Source organism: Varroa jacobsoni, unplaced genomic scaffold (genome assembly GCF_002532875.2).
Source record: "Varroa jacobsoni isolate VJ856 unplaced genomic scaffold, vjacob_1.0 scaffold_75, whole genome shotgun sequence".
Lineage (NCBI taxonomy): Eukaryota > Metazoa > Arthropoda > Arachnida > Mesostigmata > Varroidae > Varroa > Varroa jacobsoni.
This window is the reverse complement of record NW_019212977.1, coordinates 454,573-482,118: the sequence shown is the minus strand read 5'-3', so window position 1 is coordinate 482,118 and position 27,546 is coordinate 454,573. Positions and strand designations below refer to the sequence as shown.

Genomic DNA, 27,546 nt, shown 5'->3' with positions numbered 1-27,546 from the left:
GCTGGGCAATATTTTTCCTTTAAGACTTGAAAAGCTTGTTTCGCTCGAATTCAAACATTCAGTTTCAGACTGCATCAACATTATCATCATTATAGTCCACGTAAAAGACCTCTAGTGTTAAGACAGAGATCGTACATTTTAGTATACATGTGAAATAGCTTACTTTCTGTGACATTAGGACCATAGCCTTAGACAGCTCCTTGATCGGACTAATTATGAGCCTGGTTGTACGATACACAATAAACTTACTACTTGAGAATGGTATGAGCTATATATACCTAAATTCATATTAAGCGGACAGAAATAGATGACTAGTTGATTTTGGCTTAACATTGGTGTAGTATTATTATAGTTTTTATAATTGTTGTACAAAATCGCTTAGTGGACTGAAACGTAAGGCGTGAGAAACTTCACAAGGGTATGAAAAAGGACAATGGAAAAAGTTGGAAACTGTTTTTCGATCGTTGTCGACAACGACAAAAACTGGCAAATAACGAGGCCGATTCGAGCACCGATCGAAGCTACGGAGAGGCTGCATGACGTTTGTGGACGAAACTGAGCGCTTTGCCGATCTTTCATTCAAACTGACGGCCTGAATCGCTTTTCCTTGGGTTCTTTCCATGCGCTCCTCTTGGGTTTCTTTCCATGGAGACTCAAAGTTTTTGAGTTCTACGTCTGACACTGCCGTCGAGCATTTCCTATCTATATACAGACCAATCTCAACTAGACTTTTCTCTATGGCCGTTCCGCGTATGTAGTCTTGCCGATAGTCGAGTAAGATCACGAAGACACCGATACTGCTAGCTGGATCACTATAGTAGAAACAATTGGGAATGGCTTATAAATTGTAAGTAGATGTGTATAACGTATGTTAAAATGTGTCGAAATACTCTTATGGATGATGACATAATTGTCAAATGCGAATAATCAGATAGTCCATAAAATGCAGTCAGCACTCAACCTCGTAGCCAGACGAATTTCTCAGGTGTCCGTATGAGCCCAAGTTATTTATGACAGAACGGGTGACTTTTCAAAATAAGTCGTCCCATATAATAATAATATCTCAGTTAATAAGGGCTGTAAATAGCCGAGTTCCAATCCTTATCCATCATATTCATAGCCTGCACGAATTAGGCAGTGTTCGAATCTGTGACGAAATGTTTAATTTTTATTTACCATGAACCTGAAGCTTTCCGGCTTTGTTGTTTGTAACATAAACCTTTATTCACCAAGAGTATGAAAGTGCAATCTATATAATTGCAACGTTGCTTATTCTTTCCATAGCTATTATGTGAAACGTATAGATGTCTAACAAGTAATCGTTGTTCGTTTCAGGGCAATGCCTATTGTAGAGTTCTCACCGCAAGAGTTTCATTGTGCTATAACAGGCGCTTCGGTAGGCTCAGCAGGATCGAAAAAACTTTTAGGCACTGTTTTTTTACTAATCGCCGGCGGAACGCTATTACCTTGATAGTTGCTGTGACTAGTCGATATCCCGAATGCGGACATAAATAGCGCATTTTCGCAATACTAGGGGTATAAGGAATGAGTCAAGAATAGGTAAATTTGATGGAGCTGTACTGATTTAAGCCACACCTTTTATGTTTTGATCCTGTCATGACTTTCCCATCAATTACAGTGAACTTTATTATGGTCCACAAGCATTATACCTTTTCTTTTAACAAAATGTTCGTTTTCTGTAACTATATAGGTCATAATAGATTTGATGGTAACCTCTCCTCTATACTTTATGATCAAGTTTTTTTGGCGCGATACATCCGCCTAAACTTTTCCCTGTCTTTTTGCAAATAATAATAATCATATATTATAGAATAAGCTTTGCCTGCACTTTGATTCTTTTTATGCGCTAGACGTCTGGAGTAGAATATCTGAAGGTTATAATAATATTGTACACATTCGGGGCAGAGATTCGAAAACGTACAGTTTTTACTTGTTAAATGTTTAAAAAACATCAACTCAAAAAAGAAGGAACATTTTTTGGGAATTCGATTGGATAAAATATCTTCCAGTACGTCCAAGTCTAACTTGTAATCGTCCCACGGGATGCGTGATCTTTCCTGTCAGTACCTAACACGGGTACGTACATAAAGCTCAGATCAAGTTTAGCCGCCTACTTACGTGGGACCTCTAACGTTGTAATGGACTAGAAGTAAACGAGGCGAATTGCATAAAAAAAGTGCAGCTGTGCCTATTCAACTCCAAGAAGGTCCATAGCACTCACTAGGCACAATGAAACGCAAACGTCATTTGGATAAGAAGTATAGAAGTGGATGAAATAAAATAGAATTCGTTGAAAAACTATTCTGTTCGTTGCTAGTGATCAGAACAAAACATCACTTAAAGTACGTTGACTTCAGCAATAGCACATTCCAAACCATGTATTCTACTCACATCACTAACATATTTCTTACTTCAAAAAGCGTTTAACTCGTAAGACGTAAAGAGAAGACTACTTCCTACACAGTTTGGCCAGTTTCAATTTTAACGCCTGAGGAGTAAAAACGCACGAACAACAATAAATGTTATTGAATGGTTCTATGTAACTTTAGTGGCGCATATCCGGAGAATTATTGCGCTCAGGAAGGTCAACACCAAAGCATGCGCCAAAATAATTGGTTAGGTTAACCCAAAAACGCGCGCAATTTAAACTGTTGGCATTTCCAACAGCTTGTGGTGAGAGATATGTACGAAATGAGTCGCTGCATAGTTATTCAGTGGCTATTTTTACGCAGTATGAGTTAGATCTAACCCTTGCTTAACAAGCTTTTTTGCTCACCAGATATAAAGGTTGTACAATGTATTTAAATACGTAAAAAAACATACCTTGAAGCAGACCATTTGAATATGGTATATAGGAGACAAGCGGGAATTCAGACCTTATAGCTACGGGAAAGCTGTACGCTTATAATGAGGAGAAGCGTGTCACAAATTGCTTTAAACAGAACTGTCGACGTACGAAACCAATCTAGCATGTGAGAGCAACATAGACGATCTTATTGTAATTCAGCTACCACCGTGTAGAGTTACTTAGAGGATGGATTAAGAACGTCCTGACCTAGCACGCATGATACTGGACGAAACATCTTGCTAAGCATGAAAAGCTAATGTGTCAAATAAACGTGCCGATGTAAATATCTATATAAAATGTAATAATGATCATGAGCGCTGTAGACAAAAATTCAATATATATATATATATATATATATGCTTCTTATTTGTTTTTTCGCTATTGAAAAGTTCTTGACACGGTAAAAAAATCTTTAGGAATCCCTTACGCTTGGATTACAATAACCCTATCCTTCTATATTAGTACAGAAATGATATTAAGCGGTGCCACAATTATCAATATAAACGCAATATTGATGTGTGTGTGTTACGTGTAGAAAGTAGCATGCGTGTACTAGCAGTGCCAAAAAAGAATTAAACGTCCCACAAGGGGTTATAAATGGTCATCGGAAATAATGCCCTCAAATATTCCGAAAGAAATATATTATCCATTGAAACGAACTACCTATCTGAATAGGAGAAAATAGATTGCCGAACGTAGAACCTCTAAGTATGCTAAAAATTGCAAGACGTACCGTTAAGTTGCTATGTGTACCCAAACAAATACATGAGCATACGAAAGGTCATGCCGAGCTCGTGCAGATTGTGCTCGGGTCATCGATTTTCTCTTTAACTTTTTAGCTTTTTTGTCAATGAACGAATAAAATCATTGAACAACAATGTTCTTAACTGACTATTATATTTTCGTGATGCGGGCGTACGAAGGTCAACTTTCCATTTCATTCAAATTTATTATTTGTTCCTTATAGAACCACCTTAGTACATCGAAGGAATATAGAATTGGCTTCTCAAATATTCATTAGATGTTCATTATGTGGATATAGGCAGGTATAGCATCATTATCCGACGGCTCCATTCCTTCCAACCGAAAGGAAGTATGTCACAGTCAGTACAGTGTTGGGGGGCAACTACTTTTGGCTTGGAAAAAATCCAAGAACGAGACAAAGATACGTTGCTGTCGTTGCAGTAAAGCGCCGCGTAGATGAGTAAATGACGCTAGTATTCCAATAATAATGCCCGTTGAAGGAACTTCCTTATAATCCCAATCTGCTTGCTGTTTTGTTGCTCTGGATCATGCTCAGTGTGGCTATGCTCTAAATAGCCCCCTACGTGTACAAGTAAGCATATCTGACAGATTGTGTATCAGAGTGTTGTGCATAATGGTGTCGAACACAGCCGGCGCTTACATTTTCTACCATCCTTCGTATCTCAAATCGAAAATCATTCTTAAGGACTATGTTTTTGATCGTGGGCAATCCCATGTTCGAAATATCTCGAACGGTCGGTTCAGCTCGTTACTGTGTAACAGGCTGATCAATCACGTTCGTGCAATCTTGTTTCATTTCTTCTCTATCTTTAACTCTGTGATCGTATAGTGTGGCTACGTTCACCATTATGATACAACACCCATACTCTGATTGGCGGATGGCAATTTTTCTGTCTAATATTTGAGATTAATTAGGCTGAGCGCTTGCACTTTGAAAACTATGTGACAACTATATCGAAGATAGACCGATTGCGAGGCATGGTGTCGTGAGATAGTTGAAGGAACCAGAAGACATTTTGAAGGTAACACTCGAACGGTAACCGAATGCAACTGGCGCAGTGTTTATAGCAACTGTGTCAAAATTAGCGCAATCAGTGAAGTTAACATATATATGTGGAGAAAGGAGGAAAACGTCACTGCTGCTACAGACCCTGGTCTTTGAAATTTTCGAACTTAAAATGTGCTAATCATTCAAGATAGTGCTACTTCAGCGCCTCTTAGTGCAGTGTATGTAAGCGCAAGACATGGAGAGCCATACCAATGAGAATACAGATAGCTATGCCTCTATTGCTCGTTCCTAATTCAGGCAGTCATGTTGGCTAAGTGTATCTGATTAGAAAAGCCTGAACATGCTAATTCTCTTTTCACGTACTGTAAGCATCTATGTAGGATCTATGAAAGTTTTTAGTTATGAAATCATATATATTTACGAGTGGGCGCTTATTCATATCCGCTAATCGCTGTGATAGATTAACAGGAGGGTGTCGCATTTAAGACTGAACGCCTTTAACCGAACTGGGAGATAATAAGCAATGCTTATTAGTGCAGGCATTTGACACCCTACAGAAAAATAGCACCAGCTGCTTTTGAGGTCAAAATAAGATGGCACTGTAAATGCAATCGACGACTCACTTTCCAGCGCGCGTGAATTTAAACACATCAACACCCGCCGTGTAGATATTGAGAAAATGGCGGTTTCCGATACAATTTAGTTTGAAATAGGTACCATACTAAAAATGGCTGTTCTAAAAACGGCTGACTACACTAACTATAATTATCGAATATATTTGCAATATTCAAGGCGATAAAATAGAATATTCTAGAAAATTCTCTACCTCCCTAGTCCAGATGTTGATCGACTAGAGAAACAGTGACGGCCAATATGCGCAAGTGGTTCAAGGAGAGGGACAGTGTTTTGAATTTAGAAAATACGAGCAGAAAGGAAGACATAGGTTTTTAATGGCGGAGACAGTAGAAGGAGTAAGTGAGCTAATTCTTGAAGGTTTATTAATAATGGATGATTCTGAGGCATAAATGAATCTAACGAGTGAATATCTTCTATGCTTCCTCACCCCTCGCTTGTTCTAAGACACGGAAAAAAAACTCAGCACTGCACAGCTATGGAAAATCGATGCAGATTGAGAACTGGGTGGGAAGGCCTTAGATCAAGGTATCCTAAAGTAGTGCTGTCAGTAAGTGGCAGCGAATCCATTAGATTGTACATATCAGATCACAGCCTCAAAATAGTAATTATCGGGTTGCAAATAGAACTCTGACGTTAAAGATGAATTCAGTACCGTGCAAGTATGCTGCTTGTGCACGTGTTATTGGATCTGTTCTGAGCTGAGGGAAGTAATAATAACTATGGCTTTGCTAGTTTCAGGTACTGCATACGTACGAAGCTCGTTTCCAGCACAGATGATAATAATAATGCTAGCGTTTTCGGTAATGCTGTAGGTGTGTGGGTACCACAGTATCTATAAACTCAAACAAGTAACTGAAACATCGTCTGAAGAAACGCCAGTTATGACGACTAATTTGATATAGATGTCGATATTAACAATGAGATTCCATAAACTTTTCATTCCAAAACATGTATTCACTTAAATAGCAACAAGTATGCGATTGGAGTGCTTTTTTGTCATCGCCACCTTCTAGTTCACGTATGCTTGCCTCATACACTAAATCAAAAATGGCGGGTAAGGCCTACACAATAAAAAACGCCATTTAATGCGAAGCCCATTAGCCACAATAAGAGAAAAAAGATTGAAACGATAAAGTGGGGTTCGCGGAATCTTCTCCCCCTTCTCCCTTCTCACCTTTTCCACGGAATCGTATTTTAATTGACTTGAGAAGTTGCAAGCTATACTACGTTGCAATTAGACCTGCCTGTCAGCGGGTGAGTCAGAGCTTCCATTCATTCTTAGCTGGTCGAGTTACGCAAGCAAGCGTCAAGTAAAATGTCTGTTTGCTGCTGTAGAGCCACTGAAGAATTCGTGGCCATTTTTGGTATATTGTGCAATTCGCGTTCAGTAGTAATATCGCATATGTATTTATTTGCGCAAATAACTTACATATTCTTAACGTCCACTGTGTAGTTTTTAAGCATTTATGATTCCATTCCTCTGGGAAAAGTTTCAAAGAGGTAGTTTTCACGAATGGCTTAATATCACAAAGGGCTAATTCGCGCCTTTGAAGGTCACTTCATATGCATTTCGCCGATACTCGTATTGAGCAGGGAACATCGTTCTCAGCTTATTTAGCTTACAAAGGTGCTTGTGCAGCTGTGTATTTATAGAAATTTCTACTTTAGGTTTGACAATACCCTTAGCACAAAATTTTCCCGAACGAACTCGAATTATTTTTGAATCACATCTTATATATGTAGGCCCATTCCACAACAGTTTACAAAGGAACTTTGCTTATGATGAACTTACTGGGCCTTTTTAGAACACCTAACATATAAATATCTAATAAATCTAAAATCAATAACCTTCTAATAAAAGTTGAACCTACTCTATATATAAAGTTGTTAGCTTTAGTTATGACTTTTAATTAAAAGCGTAACTTCGTGGCAGAGATTAAGCGTTTTACAATAATATTAATACAATAAATGCAATAATTGTTATAAAATAATGAATAATAATAAATAAAAAATTAATTGATTCTCAAAGTAATTGGACAGGCGAATTGCTGCAATAATAACAGAAAACATGAATAAAACCTATACGCAACTACCGAAAGCATATGCAAAGTATATGAAGCTGCATCATTGTAGTATATCCTGCACATTTACCTGCTGTTCCAATACTGTCGGGTGGAGCTAACACGGGTATTATAACATGTTGTAATGCGTCCACGATCCTCTCTTGACTTTTAATGGCCATGTGAGCAGTTCACATCCGCAAACTCGTTAAAACACAACGCCACTGGATCCTGCCGTGACACCTTTAGTGACATAATGGTTCCAGCCAGCTCAGCCTGTCACAGGCTGCAAAACAGCCACAAGTACCTATAGGTATTATATAAAGATGTATTTCGTTTGTAGAGCTTAAATGGCAGATGTAAAGCAAGGAATTAAACGATTATGAGCTTTCTTCAAACTACCTTTTAGCTTTCAGCTCAAGCATAATCGTCAGCCTTCCTTATCGCGGCTCTCGTTACGGCATACTAGTCACCTTATACTTTAAATAACCTCTTTCATTTTTAATATTTAATTGGGCTGTTTTATATTCCGTGTTCTCACGAATAACTGGTGCTTAATACGAAATCTGCGTTAGCTGGTTTTTCATTATTGGAGCTCGGGCTAGTCCCTAAGATTGACCACGTTCGCTATTACATTCAATCCATAGGCGATCAACGTACCTAGCCGCCTTTGATCACTCTCAACCCACTCCCTTTCTTTTTCAGTGTCTTTGAATAGCTCGTGTTCTCAAAGGATTTGTCCTTATGCCGTCTCATCGCGCGTTCCCCTTCCAGGCATATATAATAGCTTAACCAGACTATTTGTAGGTTGTTAATAACGTCGCTTTTAGTAGCTGTACCTTTACGTTTGAGTCGGGCCTACCTTGCATCGCACTCCATACACAGTTATCTATAGGCTGCATCGGCACCAATTGAAAGGAAGATAGCAAAGACATCGGAACCAGATAGAGATAGCTGGTAAGGTACCCAGGTGATCACTGTGGGTCGGTCGTGGCGATTTTGCTGACTGGCTGGCTCGTCGTTTGCGCTAATCAAAAGAATCTTCTACAATACAAGTTGTCTTTTTTGATTAATCTCGCTTTTCCTCAAATGTTCTTCCGGATCTCTGTGGCAGTCAGAGCTTGCTTTGGCTTTGTCCCTGTTTCATACCCCCGTCCCCCCATTGTAGGTCTTGTTTACACTCTTGCTCATGGTTCCAGCTTTTCATATCGCCTAGGAGATGTAAGGGAATGGAAGGCTAACTCCCTACAGTACGCGCCGTCCCTGATGGACCTGCGTGTTACAACCTACGCATGCACACGCTCACAGCGTAAGTGCAGCCGAAACGGAAAGCCGCTTACTACTTACCCGAACAGATACACCTGCAGGTTTTACAAATCAGGTACGGGTTGTTCAATTGGGTTATACTCACCAGCTAGAAGGAAGCAACTTAGGTGTCTTCGTAGTCATATTTGTGAACTTTTGCCAAGATGTGTGTAAAATAATACAGCACAATACGTGCGAAAATGCCTGGCTTTTTATTATTCCTGATAATTCCCGATTTACTTTGTTCTGATATCGTCGGGTGACTTTTTCAGTTATTTCATACAGTATAAGTGATATTCAATCAGGGCACAGTGCCCTGTACACGAAGGTAGTTGTGAATCAGCAGCTTGCTTCTGTAAAAGGACGAGAACTCCCACCCACGAGGGAAAGGTCGTCTGGGTTATATTATATATTCATTTCTCGACTAGTCACCGTAGTATTTTCGACGTCGTTTGATCATCTGATTAGCAGCCGTGGACGCTGTGGGCAGCCGATGCAACAAAGGTGAGCGTCGAAAATCACTGCGCGCCAAAAATTTGACCATAGAGTTCTACAGGTCGTTGGATAATAGTTAATGGTAGCTGGTTTGAAAATAATCATTGCCGCCTGTGAACGCAAAGATCGCCTAGATCGCATCCTATCCACTGACTCATTGATTCAGAGTTGTATTGAGCGTGTATTTCATTATGAAGTACACGATCAATACATTATGAAGTCACAGATTGTAAACAAAACCACACAGTAGTAGACAGTGAATGCGCAGACCCTACATACAAATCACCCAATCAACTTGGTCCGCTAAAGATGACGACAATGCGTGGTAGGGATTATCTCAACATTAAAGCGACTTCATACAACAGAAATTGATCATAAATTGCGTAGGTAAGGTGGAACTACTTTACTCAGCGATTAACTATCAGTTCTATTATTCACAGACTAATATATCTGGGTCAGGATTTTAAGAATAGATTGTGACAACTTAAAGACCAAAAAAGTTTTGAACGATCATTGATGTTGCATAGACTCAGTTCGCCTGACTATATCTCAGTTTTGCCTTTTTTGTCCAGCTGAAATTGTAGATACTATCATATCTTGATCTGATATGTTTAATAAAAAATACTTAATGGTATCATGATTAAAAACAATTTGCAAATCTGTCTCTTGTTCAGAGAAAAGATGGCTGTTCAAGCAGACCTATATCCGATATTCGACTGAATAATATTGGCGGTTTTTATATAGCACTATAATTAATCAGATAATTAACACAACGTCAACCACGTTATCCGAATCAACGTGTGTTTACTATTAATACATTTTTTTCAGGTGTTCTTCTGCGTGTTCAAAAATAGATATACCGCGCTAGATACAAATTTCGTTCAAGAATGGTCAATTCTTTAAGTGGCCTCGTTCGTATTACGCTAATGGAACCACGTAAACTGGACGTAGAGGTTACGCAATTTTCTCCATGTATGTTTTTGTTTCTATCGTTAGACACTACTGCGTTAATGTGTGTGTGAAAATCGAACGGATTCTACAGATATCCAAGCCGCTTCTATGGGCTGCATAGACCTAACGTTAGTTAATCAGATTCTTTCAGTGGAAATTGTTATAACTTTTTAATACAAGAGTCATGACTTTTGCTTACGTTTTTATCCTTTTAATTATGCCAAAATTCATATTTTAGATTACTTTATATGTGCCAAAACACAGTCTAGTACTTTGGAATCTTAGACACGTTACTTTTAGATATGCTCCACTGGTTCCAGCTCAAATATAAGCTTGTATATTAAAAAAAGTTCTTTTTGTCCAATAGTCGCTCTTCCTGACCGTAGCAGGTTAAGGCGTAATGCAGATATAGTAATGATATAAGTATAGAGATCGTAGAATTATATTTTTTCCATATTCAAAATAGTGCACTATACCCCTTTTAACGCCATCTGCCCTCTTCCTCTGCAATGAATGCACCCTACTCTTGAGCACTATCACACTCGTAAATTCGTTTTTGAATAGAGGCACGTATCTGTCCACTTGTCTTCCAATAAAGCCTTCGAGTTGTCTCAACCGTACTTGAAAGACTGAGGCCGGACATCCAATGTTTTCGCTCAGACTCAATCATAGGGCTAAGGCCTTATAGTTTTTTGCCCCATTTACAAACACGTGTTCCAAGCGAATGATGGTTATTGGGTGTCCATTACTTGAAAGCAGATAACTGAAGAATATTTGAGTACTTTATCTCTGCAGATGTGGCTTGCAGAAGTTCATATATTTTAATGTAGGCGACCAAAACAATTGTATCCTTATATAATTTTCTTCGCTATATTATAGGTTTAATACAGAAGTTTGATACCAGTTGGATTATGGATTGTGGAAGATCCGAGCCACAATCTATGCTCTTGTGAAGACGCTTTTTCAAATGGAATTTTATGGAGATTTTGAAATGATTTTAAAAGGAGTCAGTTTACGAATATTTTTTTAATGTCTTTGTCCTCAAAAAGGTTTCAAAAGCTACCATATATTTCAATGCAGAATTGTTCGTATTATCCCTAACATAAATCTCTGTCCTTTACAGCCAAAGATCTAGCCATCGAAATTGTTAAACTTTAGTGAAATACACAAGTTAACTGCTATCTATACTGCGTTCTAGAGAAGTCCCTGTGTGGAATGAAATAGCACAAAAATGAGTACAATATTTTGCCATGAACTAACCTTCACAAAACTACAAATATGTCGAATTGGGCTTAATATTTGTTAAAAGGGCTTTCTCCAAAGCTTTATATTTTTTTTTATTTCCTCAGACCTTTCTAACACACATAAACTGATTTTTGTATCTCATTCTTTCAAAACCGATAATATTATCAACCAATACCATAATTAGAAAAAATAGGGTTTATAGTCACTTAGTAGAAGTTCCGTCTCATTATAGATGGGGACCTACGCCTTTATACTGAAACCTATATTAAACACCCATAGAACGCTCTACGTATTTTAACGCAATCCTTGTTTCTGAATATCTTCTCTCGTTCTGGATAATAGCTAATGATAGTTGTTGAAGTAGAAAAATACGCACGCAGTTTGTCCGTAGTTCATAAACACGCAATGTTTTAATGGCATACGTAAATGTACTACATAATGTCAGGTCAGGCAGCCATATTGTTCTCTGTCACAGTGGTTTTCCGGTAAAACTCTGGCCCTCGTTTTGAGGTTTTGTTCCGCTTCCCCAACGCTAGGCACCTCAAATGGCATCGCGTTCCAGCTCCAATGCGACTGCCTACTGTAGCAGGTAGTAGGATTATTGTATTACTACCAGTGATAATAGTGATGACGTGACCAACCCATTGCGGTTGTCGCCGTACCGTTCTCGAATATTCTCGACACATATCAGCTGCTGCTAATCCGATCCGCGTTGAGGAAACTCGAAAAACACCAGGGAGGACAAATGGAAATCCTACTGGGTGCCCAACCCGAACTATTCTCATAATCCAGTGGCTCTGTTTGAGCCTCGGATATCTCCGACGCGACCAAAGCTATGTGGAATCTACCTGCGCGCGTTCAGCCACAATGGCAATTCTGAGTTCGATTCTTCTGTACTTTCCTGTGAGGGACGTTGAATCGTTTGCGATCTATACGTCCAACTCCTAGCGCTTGACAAGTAGCTCTTCGCGCAACCGCAGTACCGCCCTGTAGCAGCTATTTTGCGGCTCATTAAATTTAGCACGTGCATAACCGTATATGTGCGATCGCAGATAGAGGTGAAGGCGCAATAAGTGCATAAAATACAATTGGTAGACAGCGGCAGTTTCAACGTCGACGCACGCATTCAAGCCAGCTTGATTCTAGACAATGATTATTAAGCAGGCACGATACTGCGGTAGGAAATTTAATGCAGAAGGGAATAGTGTACCAATAACTGGGAGAAAACTAGAAACAAGTTATGTAGAATGAATGTATCATGCATTACATCGATTTCTGGAACCGGTTTGGGCTATCGCGACGTCTATTACGTGAAGATAATTGCAAATACTGATAACTGAGAGTACCGACTATAAAGGCGGAACGTTTTAGAAACATTTAAACAATTGACTTCGCATTTTGTCAACTCATGTTATGAGTAACGCAAGATCTTTAGCTAGGTTTTCTTCTATTCTATACGAGTAGCTTTGATACGATTCTGTTTTATATAACCCAGATCCACCATTGCATATTAGCACATATTTGCTCTTTATCTATGACGGCTTCATCATGTTAAAACGCAAGTCCTCTTCTTCCCTTCCAACGTCAGGTTATATTCACCTTATTAAAAGCGCCAGCAGAAATGTTACAAGTTCCATCCACCACTTCGCTCCACTCTAATTAATGTTTCGGGTTACTCCGTTAGTAAATCATATTCTCATTTCCGTTTTCTTTCGCTAAAAAAAACTGTCATTGTCGCCTAATCGCTCCTTTCGTCAACTTCAACTACAAGCATTACGGGGCGGCCACAGACAGCACCCTATCGGGTTTTGTGGTGTGGAACCGCAGCAATCGCGTTTTCATCATGTAGAATCCATCCGTTGGTAGAATTCCCATTCGTGAACGACAAAGATGTTTGGCAGCCGGGCCAGCTGTAGTAAGTTTTCACTGGCACGAGCTTTTAGAGCTCACAGACAGACTTCACCAGGACCCTCTATTTAGATCCTCGGACAGCTTATCTCCACACACAATTATTCCAGCCATGTTTAGCCAAACGTGTGATCCGGGCACACGTTCAACAAGCATTAATGGCTCTTTCGCTCTAAAGATAAATAGCTTGTATGGCCAGCGATTGCTCGATTAGTCGACGATACCCTTATTGAATGTACGGTCAGCGACCGCCCTCTTGACTTCGCCTTGAAATAAGGACACCCGTAGATCCGGTGGGCAATGGGCTTGGTTAGGCGTACGGCGTTCACCGCTGGATAACGCGGTGAGGAGATACCGCGGATAGGTGGTGATGGTGAGTGAGTAAGCGAGCTAGCGTCGAACCAAACGAACGGTGCGGGGAAGACAACGCGTCATGCTGAAGAGACAGGAGAAAACACGCAGAGAGCGATCGAACTTTTTAGGGAAACGAGTGTGTTCAGGAGAGCGTACAGAGCTTTCCCTCCATTTCACTTCTATAGGCTGCTGTCAAAGAAGTCGATATTCAGCTCAGCCCTGCTACTGCTACTGAGCATGTTCGTAAACCTCCAGACGCCTAATGACAAAATGATTACCTCTCTGATGACCTGACCTCCGTCCCTGCAAAGCTGCTGCTTGCTTACTTTCCAGCTACTGCCTGCTACCCGCGCTTCACGCTACTTAAGCACACATCTACACTTACACACAAGCGCACACACATTGGAATCAGATTCACATGTGACTATCCCTGCGCCCATCTATGGTGGTGATGGCAGCTACGCCCACATGTACGTTTTATCCATGCGCTTTTATACGCCCGTATTCTGTTTCTCTCTCTCCTTCCTCTCCCTTTTTTTCTCTGCGATCTTTGTCGTCTCATCCTCGGCAAAGTCGCTCGTTCAAACGCTCGCAGTTCATGCGCGGCTACAGAAGATAAAATTCGCAATCCAGACTGGTTCTAAATTCATTCTCGCTACCAGTACCAGCAATCTCTCGTTTCCCCGTAGTGCTTCGCGCATTTGTTTATTCCCGGTTCCAACTCCTGCAGCTATTTCTTACTGCTTTGTTCTTCCAACTTCTTTTTCTAAGTCTATGTGTCTGTGAATCATATCGTCTTAGTAGGAAGCGGAATCTCAGAAAAAAACGTCTTTTGGATTTCTATTCGATCTTCCCTTTGCGCTATTTACTTTATTTAAACATTTACATCACAAGGCCAAGGATCCGGAAGATGTTTGTCGGCCAAATGCTTGTCGGACTTCTTCTAGGACGTTCTCGTTCAGGCATGTGTAAATCATCTGTAGCTTTCCTGTTCGTATTCCTTCGTAACGCTTCTGCCACCTATTGAGCAGACCTAGAATGCGATAGCGTTCGCAGGAACAAACATCAATAGAACATATCGCTTGAATTCGTGTACCTTTGTGAATGAGTTTTAACGTAAGTTCGTGTGTTGGTGTAATGATTTAGATGTGATTTGTCGCTTGTCGTCACACAACGAGGTGTTGTTGGCTTAGAGAAAGGAAGAAGCCTTGATATAGGAAGGCTCGAAAAAGCAAAGGGCTTTACTCGGCTTTTGCCGGCGGGCTTATCTGCTGTAGATTTCATCTCACTGTAGACAGGGTTCGACGAAACGAAAAGAGGGCGGACTTTTAGAGGGAACTACAAAGAGGCTGCTTGGTACGACCCGCTCAAATTCCAAAATAGACATAGCTTCATAACAGTGCTGCAGCCGCGGACGCCATTAGTGGCGTGCTGCGTGACTGAATACGATTGCTAACTACACTCTTTGTAGGATTTACTTTGAGATAAGGAACTACGGAAACAACGGTTGAATGAGCGTCACCTACTGCTATGAGCAAAGGGAGATGAGATGTTGGAGTAGGAAGCTGGCATAGAAGAGTGGCTGCTTTTAGAAAAAGCCGCTTCGTAACTTGCTGCTTCGTAAGTGTTCTTTGCATACCCAGCAGCGCCAAATCTAGGAGGCCTATTCGTATATTAATCAGTCACATGCGCAGAGCGCGCAAACGGAAGCCCTTAAAGTTAAAAGGAAACGACCTTAGTTATTTAAGTTGTTATTATGGATTCAAGGTATACGTAGATATATGCCTAGGCGGCTCTTGTATAGTCACGTGGCTGTAAGTAATAATCAAGGCTTATTTATTCAAGAGAAGCGGGATCAAATCTGATGTGCAAATGGCCAAAGAACAATATATACGATTACGATAACAATGCATCGAAAGCTTTATTGGATAAAGCCGAGTAATATGCGTTTCATAATTATTCAACCTGACCATTAGTTAGCAGTCGAATAATTAGGTCAACAAAAAAGGGCACATAGCTGTCCCACGCCATCTTGCAGTTCCAACACACAAAACACATCTATAATGGGGAGCAGGGAGTCACAAGGGAGGACCTTGGTATTCACCATCGTACTCCGATCATGTAACCTGGGTTTTGAGCAGTCCTCTTTAAAAGACTTAGCTGCCCGAAGATTTGAACTCGAGCTGCCATACACGTGGTCCTCAATGTGTAAGCTATGCAAGTGATATTTACTTTGCATGCTATACCTACGTATAATATGATGTGCCACCGCTATTTTAATCAATTAAGCAGTTATTTCGAAATTGCTGAAAGCAGTTATAGATTTTCATCAAAGACCCACCTTTAATGGCATGGAGCATGGCCAAGGAACATACTCAAGTTGAAGTTGAAGTTGGTTGAGCAAGCATTTTTTTGTTAGCACTTCAGCTGGCAAAAAACCGACCCGCTTTTTTGCATTCATCTTCTCTACGTAACTATTAGTCTTAATGTTTACGCTAATCTTTGTCAGGTTTTGAGATGTCAAATCCAATTGAGAGTGAATACTGTACGACGCCATATCGCTAATTGGCGTCAAGCAGACTCATCTCCTCACAAAATTGTTTGTCTTTGCTTTGTGTAAAATCACGCTTTGTCCAAAGATCTGGACAGCCGAAAAATGTTTGCTAAATAAAAAGTTTTCGTTCTTTTATTCGAAATAAGAGTTCGGTTTCTGCTCAGACTTCTTTTTCGTCTAGTAAGCCAGTTTCATATAGGGCAATGCCTTTAACCCAAAGAGAGACGGTCCTTTTAAGAACTACTTTTGTTTACCAATTCGGCTCAAACTCACACACAGTCACAATACCAATAAGAGTTCCCTAACAGAGTAAGGTCATTAATTACGTAAGCAATGAGAATGCGAGACGTATTAAGGGTGAAAGCAAGTAGAAGAACTGAAATGATAGCGATTACGGTCCTATGGCTAGAATGTCTGTATTTGTCTTATAAGCCATTATCCATCATCGCCTGCTTATCGTTTAAAATACAGGCTCGCTTTCCACAGGAGAGAAGCTTTTGGCGGATCAGTGAGAATGTCCCATTTGAGTTTCAACTTTGCAAGGTTCTTTCGATTCCCATCGACGAAAAGCTCGCATAGTATTTATTATATGGTATATAATATACTTATGGTATAAGTTTAAAAATACTATATACAATATACAACATTGGATTTTTATTGGAATTCAGGAGAAACCATCCTTTAGACGTTTTGACACAAAAGGTCGAGGATCAAGAGATCTACTGTTTTCTTAGACTTAAACTACTTCCTCTTTTAGCAATATAGTTGATAACTATATTATTATAAAATATAAAAGCTTTCGAACCATTCAAGTGACTTTTATTCGCCCCTGGCCTGTTTTTTGCCAATTTTATCATTTACAGTGAAAGTCAGGACACCGATTCACGTAACACAAGCACTAAAGTAAATTCGTTATAGCAGCCGTGATGAAGCATTTTTACTTTTCGGCTGAACATGCCATGTTTCAATAGTCTTCACCTTACTAGGGCTTTACTTTTTAATATGAACTTGTCAGCAAATTATGTCCGAATAAACTATATCGGTTAAATCAATCTCCTTGAAAAAACTATTTAAATGTCAATCAGAACAAGAATCATTTTTTAAATAAAGTCTGGATAAATATATTTCTACAAGTATAGTTCATAAACGTGTACTTCTATATAGAGTCATGTGCGCTCGTATGAGCTACACAGTTACATGATCTACTGTCCTTGCAAGCTATTAGAAACAGGACAACGTTACTAGAAAAATTATTAAATTGTTACTTACAATGCCCTGTCACTCAGATTCATAAACATGTAAAATTTGACACTAGCGGACTTGTGACTTTATGCTTGTTTATTAGACTAACTTCTACTTTGTTGGTGCTAGGCCTTTTACGTAATATTATCGTATTGAAAGATATTAAGCACATTACTTGGCTACATGTTACTTTTATTATTCTAGTTCTAATAGGGCCATTTATTTCAACTAGTAGTTGATAATAGACCTATTCTTCGTAGCTGAGTTTTGTTGTTATAAGAAGAAGAAGAAGAAGTTTTGTTGTTCATCCTTCGTTATGGTCCTCTAACGACCCAGCCTAAACTCTCCATCTCTTTATTGTGTTGCACGTCTTGGAAGATTTTCTTTTTTTGATAGTTCCATTAAGGAAGCCAGTGGCCGTGTCAGAGTTACGTCATCTCGGAGAGCATTAATGTCTCTTAATATTGCATAAGACGCTCGTTGCTATATGACTATAAGCACCAAACATCCGCGTCAAAAACGCACTCTATAGAAGACATCAAATATATTTGTAGACTCGTTTTCGGCTGCCAAAAGAAGCAATTCAATTAATTTTAAAAAAATGTATGAGGAAAGTTCTTACGTCGCCCTAACTATCAGGCTCAAGAATGATAGGGTATCTTAGTCGAGGGTCCTTATTGTTTTTGCGAGATGCATTCCTACAAATTGGCATTTTTCTCCGCTATAATACCTATATTTGCCCTCATCAACACTTCCGACCCTACAACGAATCATCGGAACCTGAGCGCCAACGAATTCTTTCATTTCATCTTTAGTTCCGCTACCATTTTGCCAAATCTTTCTCTGACGCTATCAGTAATAGCGTTCGTGGGTCACATTACAATTATCTTACATTGTCCGCTTGTACGCATCATCACAATTTTAACATAGCCAAACAAATTCCTGAACAGGAATAACGGCATACCAAATGAAAGTAATAATAGATTAAAATGGCGATTGCATCAGGCATACTTCCAATGTCTCTCCCGCTTCGTCTATTTCTCAGCGGTAAGTTTCTTTCTCGTCCTCGAAACTCGCTTTTCGTGTTAAAATCTTAACAACTTCCCCTGTTTTTCTTATTTTCGCCTGCGAATAAAAGGAGAAAAATAAAATATGCTCAACCGATCGAAACCTCAGCCCCAATATATATATCTACTACAGTCTCGCAGCTGTTCTCTCTCAGTCACTTCATCGCTTTTGATTTTGCCCTCACATTCTCACTATTGCCAGCATCGCCGTCGCCGCGAAAAGCAAAGGGCTAGCTATAGACTTTGCGTATTTTTGGTACTTCCACCGAGAAATAGTTTCTTCTGGTCGCTGTTTTTTAGGTAGTCACCGTCTTCGCCCCCATGGTCGTCATACCCTCGTTCGTACATGTCTGTATCCTGGTATAACTGTGTACAGACTTGGGTGAGGCGCCAACCGACCTATAAAGTGGGCAAGTTGGGACTAGCTACGACCTGCTGAAGGCGAAAGAGGCAACGACGCCTGCATTTTTCGTGCTCTTCTGCTACGTTCCTGTATTTGCCCGTACTCAGTCGTCTTTACGCAGAGTGGGAGCAGGGACTAGACGCAAATCTACTTCAGTATGCAGGCTTTATTGATTTCTGACGTTATAACGTGAAAGATGCAGAACATGAAGAAGAAGCTACCAGAGAAAAGTTTCCACGAGCGGACGCGTTCTTTTTCCGCCGCTCCTGACGCCTACCTTTCCATCTCTTACATCGATACAAGTGACGCTGGCCCTGTTCGGTCGAGTTTGTCGGGAGTGCTCGGATTGGCTGGATTCAGCAGATTTGAGCTGAAACGGGACAAAATTTCTACTGTAGTTGCCTTTGTATCTAGCCGAATACGTAAGCCTGCTTAAGTCGCTATCATCGCTCCGCTGCTTTTCAACTGCTCTTCATCCTTCTTTCGGATACGGCCTCTATTTCAACCCCGGAGTGACCAGTTACGTTGACAGTATGTAACTAGACGGCTAGTCTGCTTGACTAGCTTACATGATTTGATCGAGCAGTGAACCAATTTTACCTGTTCGATAGTAAAGGGAATGCATAACAGAACCTTAACGTGCTCAAGCATCACGCGCCAAGTACTCGAATGGCTACCTTCGACAAAATCGATGCTACAAGTAGAACTCGCGTGAGAGACCTAGTAGGCGTAAGGGCAGAGATTTCTATTGTATATTCTTGTTCGTGCAACTTAGTGAGTGCACGTGTGTTTCTGCACTTCTCTATTGGCTTCGTTCAGAATTTCTCCTTCTATATATCATAAGATTCGTAGCTACTCTAACCACTTATAGTATTTCTGTGGATATTGATCGGTGTAATTTAGCTAGTTCCAGAGAACACCTTTTTCGCTAGTTACGTCAAGTTACTCGTTTCAATTTCAAGGTAACAACGTCACGTATGAACTTGTAATAGGATCAACAAGGCTATCATATAGGATGGATAAATATTCGTGGTGTAGTAATCTGTGCATTTAGGTTTACATGGTATGCATACTGACTTTAATCTGTGAAGAGTTTTGCCACAGTGCGTACTTGTAAAAAAACATTCAATGAAGACTTACTTAAAATTTTAGTTTTTTTTTCTGTAGCCGAAAATTATTTTGTGGTGACCTTTAACCATTAGATAGTTCGCCGTACTCACTAATTCGCTTGTCAATATGAAAGGCAGAATTAAACAGTATATCTGAAAAGCTTCGCATTGTGGGCCGTCTACCTCGCGAGAGATCATGTAAGCAAAACAAACCGAAGAAATTCCTACCGTAGATGACCAAAAGTCTCTAGAGGCCATCAGTCCCTTCGCTTCATCCCCCATCTTATTTTTCTTTTATACCTAAAGTAGACATAAAAACCCTCCTAAAATCCGAGCTGATGACTTTGTGACAACATGATATACCAACTTTGTAACGAACATTCACTACGGATACTCATATGGCGATGTTCCTGGTCGAAAACCCTCAACGTGGAATCTCGTGGGCATATAATCTATATTGAGGTTATCTGGCAATCGGAGCTAAGCCAAGGTGAGGTATTCAACCTGGCGACGTTATAAATTTTGAGGCTTTGTTCAGCATCAGGCCCTATAGAAAGGCCTTCCGTTTACGACTGGAGATACGATTCCAGGCCACTTCCTGTTTCTTCTAACCTAAAGTTCATGAGTTTATAAACTTGTGCTGGTCCCGCTAATGGCGGAGATTCCTTAAATACTTTTGACAAACACAGAACAGAACGCAGTGAAATGAATGCAGCAAAACGAGCTTTCAATGTATTACAAGCGTCTGATTCTTTTGTCGCATTGAAGACCTAACTTTTTAGTTATTTTTTAGATAGATTTTAGGTGATTAGAGATGGCTAAATGTCAAATAGGGGATTTTTTAAACTGACTTCCAAAATCTATCAGCGTAATGTGTTTGATCCCTTTACGTCAGTAAACATCCTTCTAACTGGCTGTTAAATACATTATTTTACTTTGTATGAAGCGCGTCATAGCATATTTTGACTACTACCTTTCGTAACTGTCAATGTATCTATGTTGCGCACACGCAAACAGTTCGGGAACACAATCGCATTACAATCTGTCGACGCGGATAGTAGAAAAGCCAAAAATGACTACCTGATTCTCACGGAAGCCGTCATGCGAGACGCAAAAAAATTATTAAGCAAATCACCTGTGTGACTCTTGGCCTATTTCAAATAGAGTACGCACAAAGATATATATGTACTGAGCAGGCCAACATAGGACAATCAAATTACCTGTACAACGCGAACGCGTCGTATGTATGCCACAGTGTGGCTCGATACATTTGTATGTATAATCTACACGTTTTTTTTTGCCAATGCTCCAGTTTGTTGATATTGACATTTCAACTGATTAAGCAGAGTTGAGTTTAGAAGAAATGCTCAGAAGCCAGCCGTTTTGATAAGTTCGAAGCGCTACGAGACTATTAGCTCATAGTTATGATGAAGATAGCACGCGCCGCAATGCCTTAACGTACTGTGAATTTTGACTCGCATGTAACCACGGCTGTCGATGTTTAACATCTTTTTCATACAAACAGCTAGTATAATGCGATCTTTGATTGTGCCACAGCCAATATTTGCGTCACGGCCCTGCTGCCAACGGAAGTTCAGGCAGTCGTTATGCTATGTAGTTAATATGGTGACGCGCAAAATGTCTGCGAATGAGGCCTGCTTACACACTTTATTGCTAGGCATTGCCTTTAAAAGGGGCTCTGTGGTTTAGGCTAGACTGCCCTAGTCGTATGTGAAAACTTCTCCACAACTTATACGAAGGTGCCCGATCTAGTCAGAACGAGTTCTCTGTTGCTGAACGCTTATCTCTGTACACTATGCTTGCTGAGCGTGGCTTCCATATGGCTATTGTCAACTCCATAGTTATGCATTCATTCTGCCCTCAAATAACCAGTCTGTTTCTTCACATTGGCCCCTCCCATGGCCCCCAACTAGAATACTCCACTTGTAGAACCGCTCACCACTTCCTCAGAGCCTGATAGGTCAGCACACCTATACACTAGCAATAGTACAATGGTCGGCGTGGCGTCTCACATCTGGGGTGTCCGGGCAACTCCTCGTGCTCTCAAGTCGACCCCTATGCCTATTTAACGCGACCTTTTACCGCTTCTGTCGCCAATGCGTACACTTTTAGCCTATTCACCGTAAGCATTCTTTTTCCCGCTACCTCGATGTAACAACTGGCTCAGCCGAGTGTCTATTTTATAACTCCTCTTTGTTAGGCTTGCTCTCAGGTTTGGCTTGTAGCTTATAGGTTCTTGTCTCTGCCGCTTACATCTGTCCACAAACGAGTGAACCACTTATTCTGATGGCTCATCATCGATGCTGGTATGTATATGAGTTGCCGTTAGCAACGGTCGTTGTCAGGTCACGGCCGTACAAAAATAGGACGCTAGGCAGTTCATTCCTGGACCGATAACCCTATCGATGACAACAAGAATTTTAAATTTCTATTTTAACCTTTTACATATCGTTCCTGCTGTTCAGCAATCCACACGGTCGAATTTGACAACAACTGTGATGTTCCCAGGCCAAACCTCCGAAGGCCTGGTCGTCGCTATCGCGTACATATAGGACCGCCTACTGTATGCAGTCACCAAAAGTGGTTAAGGCGTGGCGTTTATTTACCTATCCCATCGTAATATAGCAGTATAGAAGTGTCGGTGATAAGAGATAGGGCTAAAAGATGTAGAAGACGCTATTATAAAACAGATAAGAATGCAACATAAACTCAAAACTCAACATGCCGCGTACGAGAATATGGCAATTTGTCATGATGAGCTTTGTTCGGCCTTTAAGTTATGCATAAATATTTAAAAGAAGCATCATCTCGTCATTCTTATTTATTAGGAAGATTGAACTCACATTTAAACTGTTCTCTAAGTAACTAAATGGGTCTGCTGACTGTTATCTATTTTAGACCTTTAAATTAAGTATTCATTAGTTTATTAGAACCTATAAATTTGATGACATGGTAAATTTGGAGTCAACGGTTAGTACTCTGAATTTGTCTAATTAGTTCTGTCTCCTTCTCCAAAATAATCATCTTCAACATCTACATTCATTCGTAATAAAAACTGATGCCGAAAAACATCATTTACATCCAAGCAAGAAAAAAATAATAAATGTTTGAAATATATCTGAAAGTCTAATAACAGCCGTAATGGCGCTCATCGGGGTTTCTTTAGGTAATCATTTTCGAGACTGGAAAAACGCTACCAATTGGAGCTGCTGTTTCCGCGGGGTCCTCGGCACGGGCTCTTTGACGGTTCTTGGATCTTTGTTCTGAATCATAGAATGAAAAAATTTAAGGAAAACGAAGCTTTTGAGACTTATAATGAACAGGCTGGAGTAGCAAGAAAGATATTTCTTTTGAACGAAAATGCTGCTGGTCAAGCAGCGGTATTCGACAAGCTCGCGAAATAGGACCAAACCCAGAGCCCGGGAAGATGGACAATTAGTCTCCTCCTCGACGATGTACCATCAAGGGCGCTTTCAGAATACACTTTTGCCCGGCTCCAGCAAGTGTCTTAACCTTAGGCAAAACGTTCTTATGCAAAGCATTTTCTAATTCAGCGCATGGATACAGATGAGCGTTCCTAACGCGAAACTGACCGTCTATTTTTTTCAGTTCAACACTCGTAATGCTGGGGGAAAGCGGAGACAAAGAACTTTTGAGACGAGATGGATTTAAGTTCTCGGAGCTTACTCTTGTGCAATGTAATTTGCTTATTGAAGCTTTGTCAGAATACACCGATGAGATCGTGTAAAAAATTGCCTCAACGGTTGCTTAACACGTATAAAGTTTCTTGGGTATTAAGTTCAAGAGCGACGGCAATGTTCAATAACAAAAATGGCGCCCGAAAGCAGCCGATAGATAACCTACGACTCGCACAATCATTTGCGGCATGCGACTCAAGGCTTTGGCAATGCTGCGTGCGCTAATCGCAAAGTCCGACAACAGATACATCAAGGTAACAACCACAATCTCCATAGCGGCTTAAAACTTCCAAAAGAAGGAGATACCCTTGGTACAAATAGGAGGATAAAAACGGAGAAAAGTACTTCTGGAATGAAATTCGTCATAAACTTACAGTTTGAGTACTAGAAGCCTTAAAATGAGACAACACAACATGGAGACCCACGGTGGCTAAATCAACTGCAGTGAACGGTACCATGATCGCAGCAGAACGCAATAAACGTTTTACGGTGAAATTGTGAAGATACCTTAAATCTTTTGCTTTTGCTACAGGTTGCTTTCGCTAAAATCGGTGTGCTAATTCTTCGGAAAATCTCGACGCCTATATGCATTCAATGAACTACATTCCCCAACTTAATAAGCTAGCAATCTAAGTCTTGGCAGTGGCAGTAAGCTGCGTGTTTTACAGACAGAAATTGGAGCAGGCGAAACCTCTTTTTCTTGAAGATGTTTCAGCTATACTAACAGTTCTCTATTTTAACTCTGTTGCTTGCTATATGCGTCCTCGTAGAGGACACGTTATTGATGGTCGGAAAGGTTTTCAATTACTTCCACGTCTTAGTGGTTGGTGACTTTAATGCCCCACTCTACCAATTAGATAATCCGAGGGCGTTCACTTTACTCTCGACCTTTTGCGGCCTTGCCTGTGCAATTGTAAACGGTGCTCGACGTTTGAGAATCATCATGGACATCCCCGTCATTGATCTTTTTCATCATTAGTGGGTAGAACTGAATTTCTAAGCAGACAGACTTCTCAGGTGGCAAGTTCAGATGGCTTAGTCCTATAGGACTACCGTTGAAACTAAAAACCGCCAACGCCCCTAAATTTCATCGACGACCTCTCGACTTCTTTCGTTTTCAATTAAACTCTTCCCGAATCCCGACGATATCGATGTAGATGCTTAAGTTTCAATGGTTAAGATGATTCTAATACATACCGAGAGCTTCATGAGAAGCCGTGTGTTTGAAAATTCCTGCAGAACCCTCAGTCGAGCATACCTAGCCGCCAGAAAACTAGTATCTCATTGCGATCTTCTGCGAAGCAGATACTCCGAATATTCTCGTAACGCGCCTAAGACGACAAGTCCGCTACCATTTTCATTAGTCGTTAGCGGCCTATTAAGCAAGAGCAGGGGGTGAAACCCGTTAACACATTTCTTTCTGTATGCTGACGATCTCATCCTAAACACTACAAGACGACCTTTAACAAGCATTAATTACTTTAGTAGCCACAAAAAATTCTCCGAGGCTCATATGCATGGTAATCTAATATGCTACTTTTTTACTCATTGGATATAATAAACACCAAAAAAACAAAAGGTTTAGACAGCACATTATCCAGCAGATACGGAAGTCTCAGCTAGTCATCACAGTGATTCAAGACCTACTTAAGCTTTCCTCAAAAATGGCGTTGAGTTTTTTTTTTGACTTGAAAGCTGCAGCTCGCGCGTGGTATGAGGCTGCTATTAACATGAGAACACCTTCCATAAAGTCGATCAGGCGAGGTTGAGGCCAGTTTGCATTGAGTGCTTCAGGCTTCCGCGTCTCAGCCAGGAGCCAGCTTGTCTGTATAAAACCGCTATTTGCTGCTGGGCTGAAGTAACTGTGTTGGCCTTGTAACTTCTAAGTAAGTTTAGTAACTGCTTAAAAGAAGCTACACTTACTTAATTTAGTGTTACTATATAAAACCCTGCGTTCCAACTGGTGTGATTTTTACATCAAATAATTCAAGAGTCGTGTAGAGTGAGCGCACCTGCGAATTTTTCGGTTAAATAGGCTCCGTTGGTGTTTTTATACTTCTTTGGACTGGCATATCGAAGGCGTTAAGCGACGCAGTAGAGTCGATACCGAGGTGCATGAACCTATAATTTTTACACTTCTCAACCTTTGTACGCTTAGTGTATATCCTTAGAGTATATCCTTTTTTTGCAGTAATCTATTTTTACTGCCAAGAACTTCGAAAAGCATCGGCTAAATATGAGTATTAAATTTATTTATGCTTTAAAATATTTGTTCATAGCATGCAAGGCAGTGGGATGTAAGATTGGCTCGAAATCAGTCATCAATTTTTACACCTAGAAAATTTCGATACTTTTCTTAGGAGAAATGAAATAGCGACAGCCTGCACTGTACCTGATTATCCGGAACTCGGTGCGTCGCAAGCGATCAAGACTTGCGATGTGTCCATAGCTGAGCGCGGCCGTGGCTCTGTTCAGAGGCACCTGCACACCCACACGATTTTCAACAGGTGCATCTGTTGCATTCTCTACCGGTAGAAAAGATTGCACAAAGTCTTCATCTGCGAACAGAGAAAATTTGCCATTTGTGTTATAATCGAATTCTAGTGTATCAACGCATGAGACACGCACGTTTGCCCTATTCACTCATTCAGTGGCTTCGTGAGCAGTGCAATCTGTTTCTATATCAATTTGCGGTCATGAAAAGTTGTAGTGACATAATGGTTGTGATTAGGGTTTATTCCAATACCTACTAAAGCGACTAAAGCCGCATTTAACGTAATGACCTACTATAGAGTACGAGTATTACCTGTCTGATCACGGAACGCTCAACGTAAATTTCTAGAAGTACATTGAGGGCTCTAGCTTCTGCTTTTCTCAACGACCCTACTACTTATATTGAATTATAATGTAGCTCACACAGAATTTATCTCACTAGCACAATAACAAGCATTTGGCGCGGATTGGCGGACTTTGATCCCGTACTTAATATTGTTATATAAGCATTAATTGATAATGAATTAAAGTCATAGAGGAGGGTCGTCATCTAATCTTTGTAGAATGCGTGATAGTCTCGGCTACACCAAAGACTTTACATTCTGACATGTTACATTGTTACCACTTGTTAATATGAAAAAGTGGCTTTACCGATCAACAGATGTCGATGTGCAACAACACAAAACTTATCGACAGAGACTGCCTGTTTATCACAGTACAGTAATTATAAAAAAAAAAAAAAAAAGAATCAATTTGAATATAACCCTAGCTATTTAATAGGCACCAATAAATTTAATATTCCTTTTCAAAATCAAGCGCCACGTATCACCACTCGAAGCACATATTTACTATAGGTCTAAATTCAATTTTAACTGAATGAACATCGTTAGCTTCATGCTCACTGCAGCAAGATTGACAGACTGTTTTTCCATAATTAATCGAGTACAAGCAAACGCTTTCTCTTCCCGGCACTATATCATAGAGCGATTTTTGACAGGGTTTGTCAAAAGGAAAATTTCGACGAGCTTAACGTTAGTCTGCTACGGTTGCAGAGCGATAGTGGTGCAAATCGCACGCCTGGAAGAATGAAAGCAAGCATGAGAGAGCTCCGAAGGCTCTCTAAGGGCCACGCTGGTAATGTACTTAACGACAGAGTTGACATATGAGTTAGAGTGTGCACTGTCTCACACCTCTCGCCATTTCTACAATACACTGCTTTTACTATATCGGTTAATTAAATAAATTTGATTTACTACGAGTTTTACTGATTACCAAACGTAATTGCTAAATTGTAACTGAACAAAAAGGGAATAATATGTACAAGAGACCAGTTGCAGCTAAACTTACGCGTCCAATGAAAGC

At 40.2% G+C, this 27,546-nt stretch overlaps 1 protein-coding gene and 3 long non-coding RNA genes across 11 annotated transcripts in view; 2 read left to right on the top strand and 2 right to left on the bottom strand.

Moving 5' to 3' along the window:
• Positions 1–27,546, bottom strand: part of LOC147753953 (uncharacterized) — a 28,960-nt gene extending 1,414 nt beyond the window's left edge. Inside the window, exons 1-3 of one of the 7 annotated variants that reach the window (XR_015312256.1) lie at positions 27,532–27,546; positions 26,084–26,249; positions 7,431–7,646 (exon numbers count right to left, since the gene is read on the bottom strand). This is a non-coding gene — a long non-coding RNA (uncharacterized LOC147753953). Of the gene's footprint in view, positions 1–7,430; positions 7,647–7,741; positions 7,927–26,083; positions 26,250–26,497; positions 26,596–26,835; positions 26,851–26,968; positions 26,984–27,086; positions 27,183–27,531 lie in introns of those variants that run through there. The other 6 variants (XR_015312252.1, XR_015312254.1, XR_015312255.1 and 3 more) reach the window with 6 other exon arrangements.
• Positions 4,664–6,254, top strand: LOC111263104 (uncharacterized). Its single transcript, XR_002682025.2, has 2 exons — positions 4,664–5,614; positions 6,012–6,254. It is a non-coding gene; the product is annotated as an uncharacterized LOC111263104 (long non-coding RNA).
• On the top strand, positions 8,075–10,271 carry LOC111263096 (uncharacterized). Of its 2 annotated transcripts, XM_022837898.2 has the most exons (4): positions 8,075–8,296; positions 8,539–8,720; positions 8,917–9,148; positions 9,968–10,271. In XM_022837898.2, the coding sequence occupies exons 2-4, from the start codon at positions 8,606–8,608 to the stop codon at positions 10,005–10,007; spliced, it is 387 nt and encodes a 128-aa protein (XP_022693633.1). In that variant the 5' UTR covers positions 8,075–8,296; positions 8,539–8,605; the 3' UTR covers positions 10,008–10,271. The 2 variants fall into 2 exon arrangements, with proteins under 2 accessions (XP_022693633.1, XP_022693642.2); XM_022837907.2 differs by having other exon boundaries at positions 8,075–8,720.
• On the bottom strand, positions 17,569–25,044 carry LOC147753954 (uncharacterized). The gene is made up of 2 exons (XR_015312280.1): positions 24,889–25,044; positions 17,569–19,233 (listed from the first exon to the last, which is right to left on the bottom strand). It is a non-coding gene; the product is annotated as an uncharacterized LOC147753954 (long non-coding RNA).

Bases quoted from the DNA above. Each gene is read 5' to 3' on its own strand.
- LOC111263096 (XM_022837907.2), top strand. From the start codon at position 8,429: ATGTTCTTCCGGATCTCTGTGGCAGTCAGAGCTTGCTTTGGCTTTGTC. The intron at 8,721-8,916 runs GTACGGGTTGTT...TGACTTTTTCAG, and splicing joins CTGCAGGTTTTACAAATCAG to TTATTTCATACAGTATAAGT. The intron at 9,149-9,967 runs GTGAGCGTCGAA...CATTTTTTTCAG, and splicing joins GGGCAGCCGATGCAACAAAG to GTGTTCTTCTGCGTGTTCAA.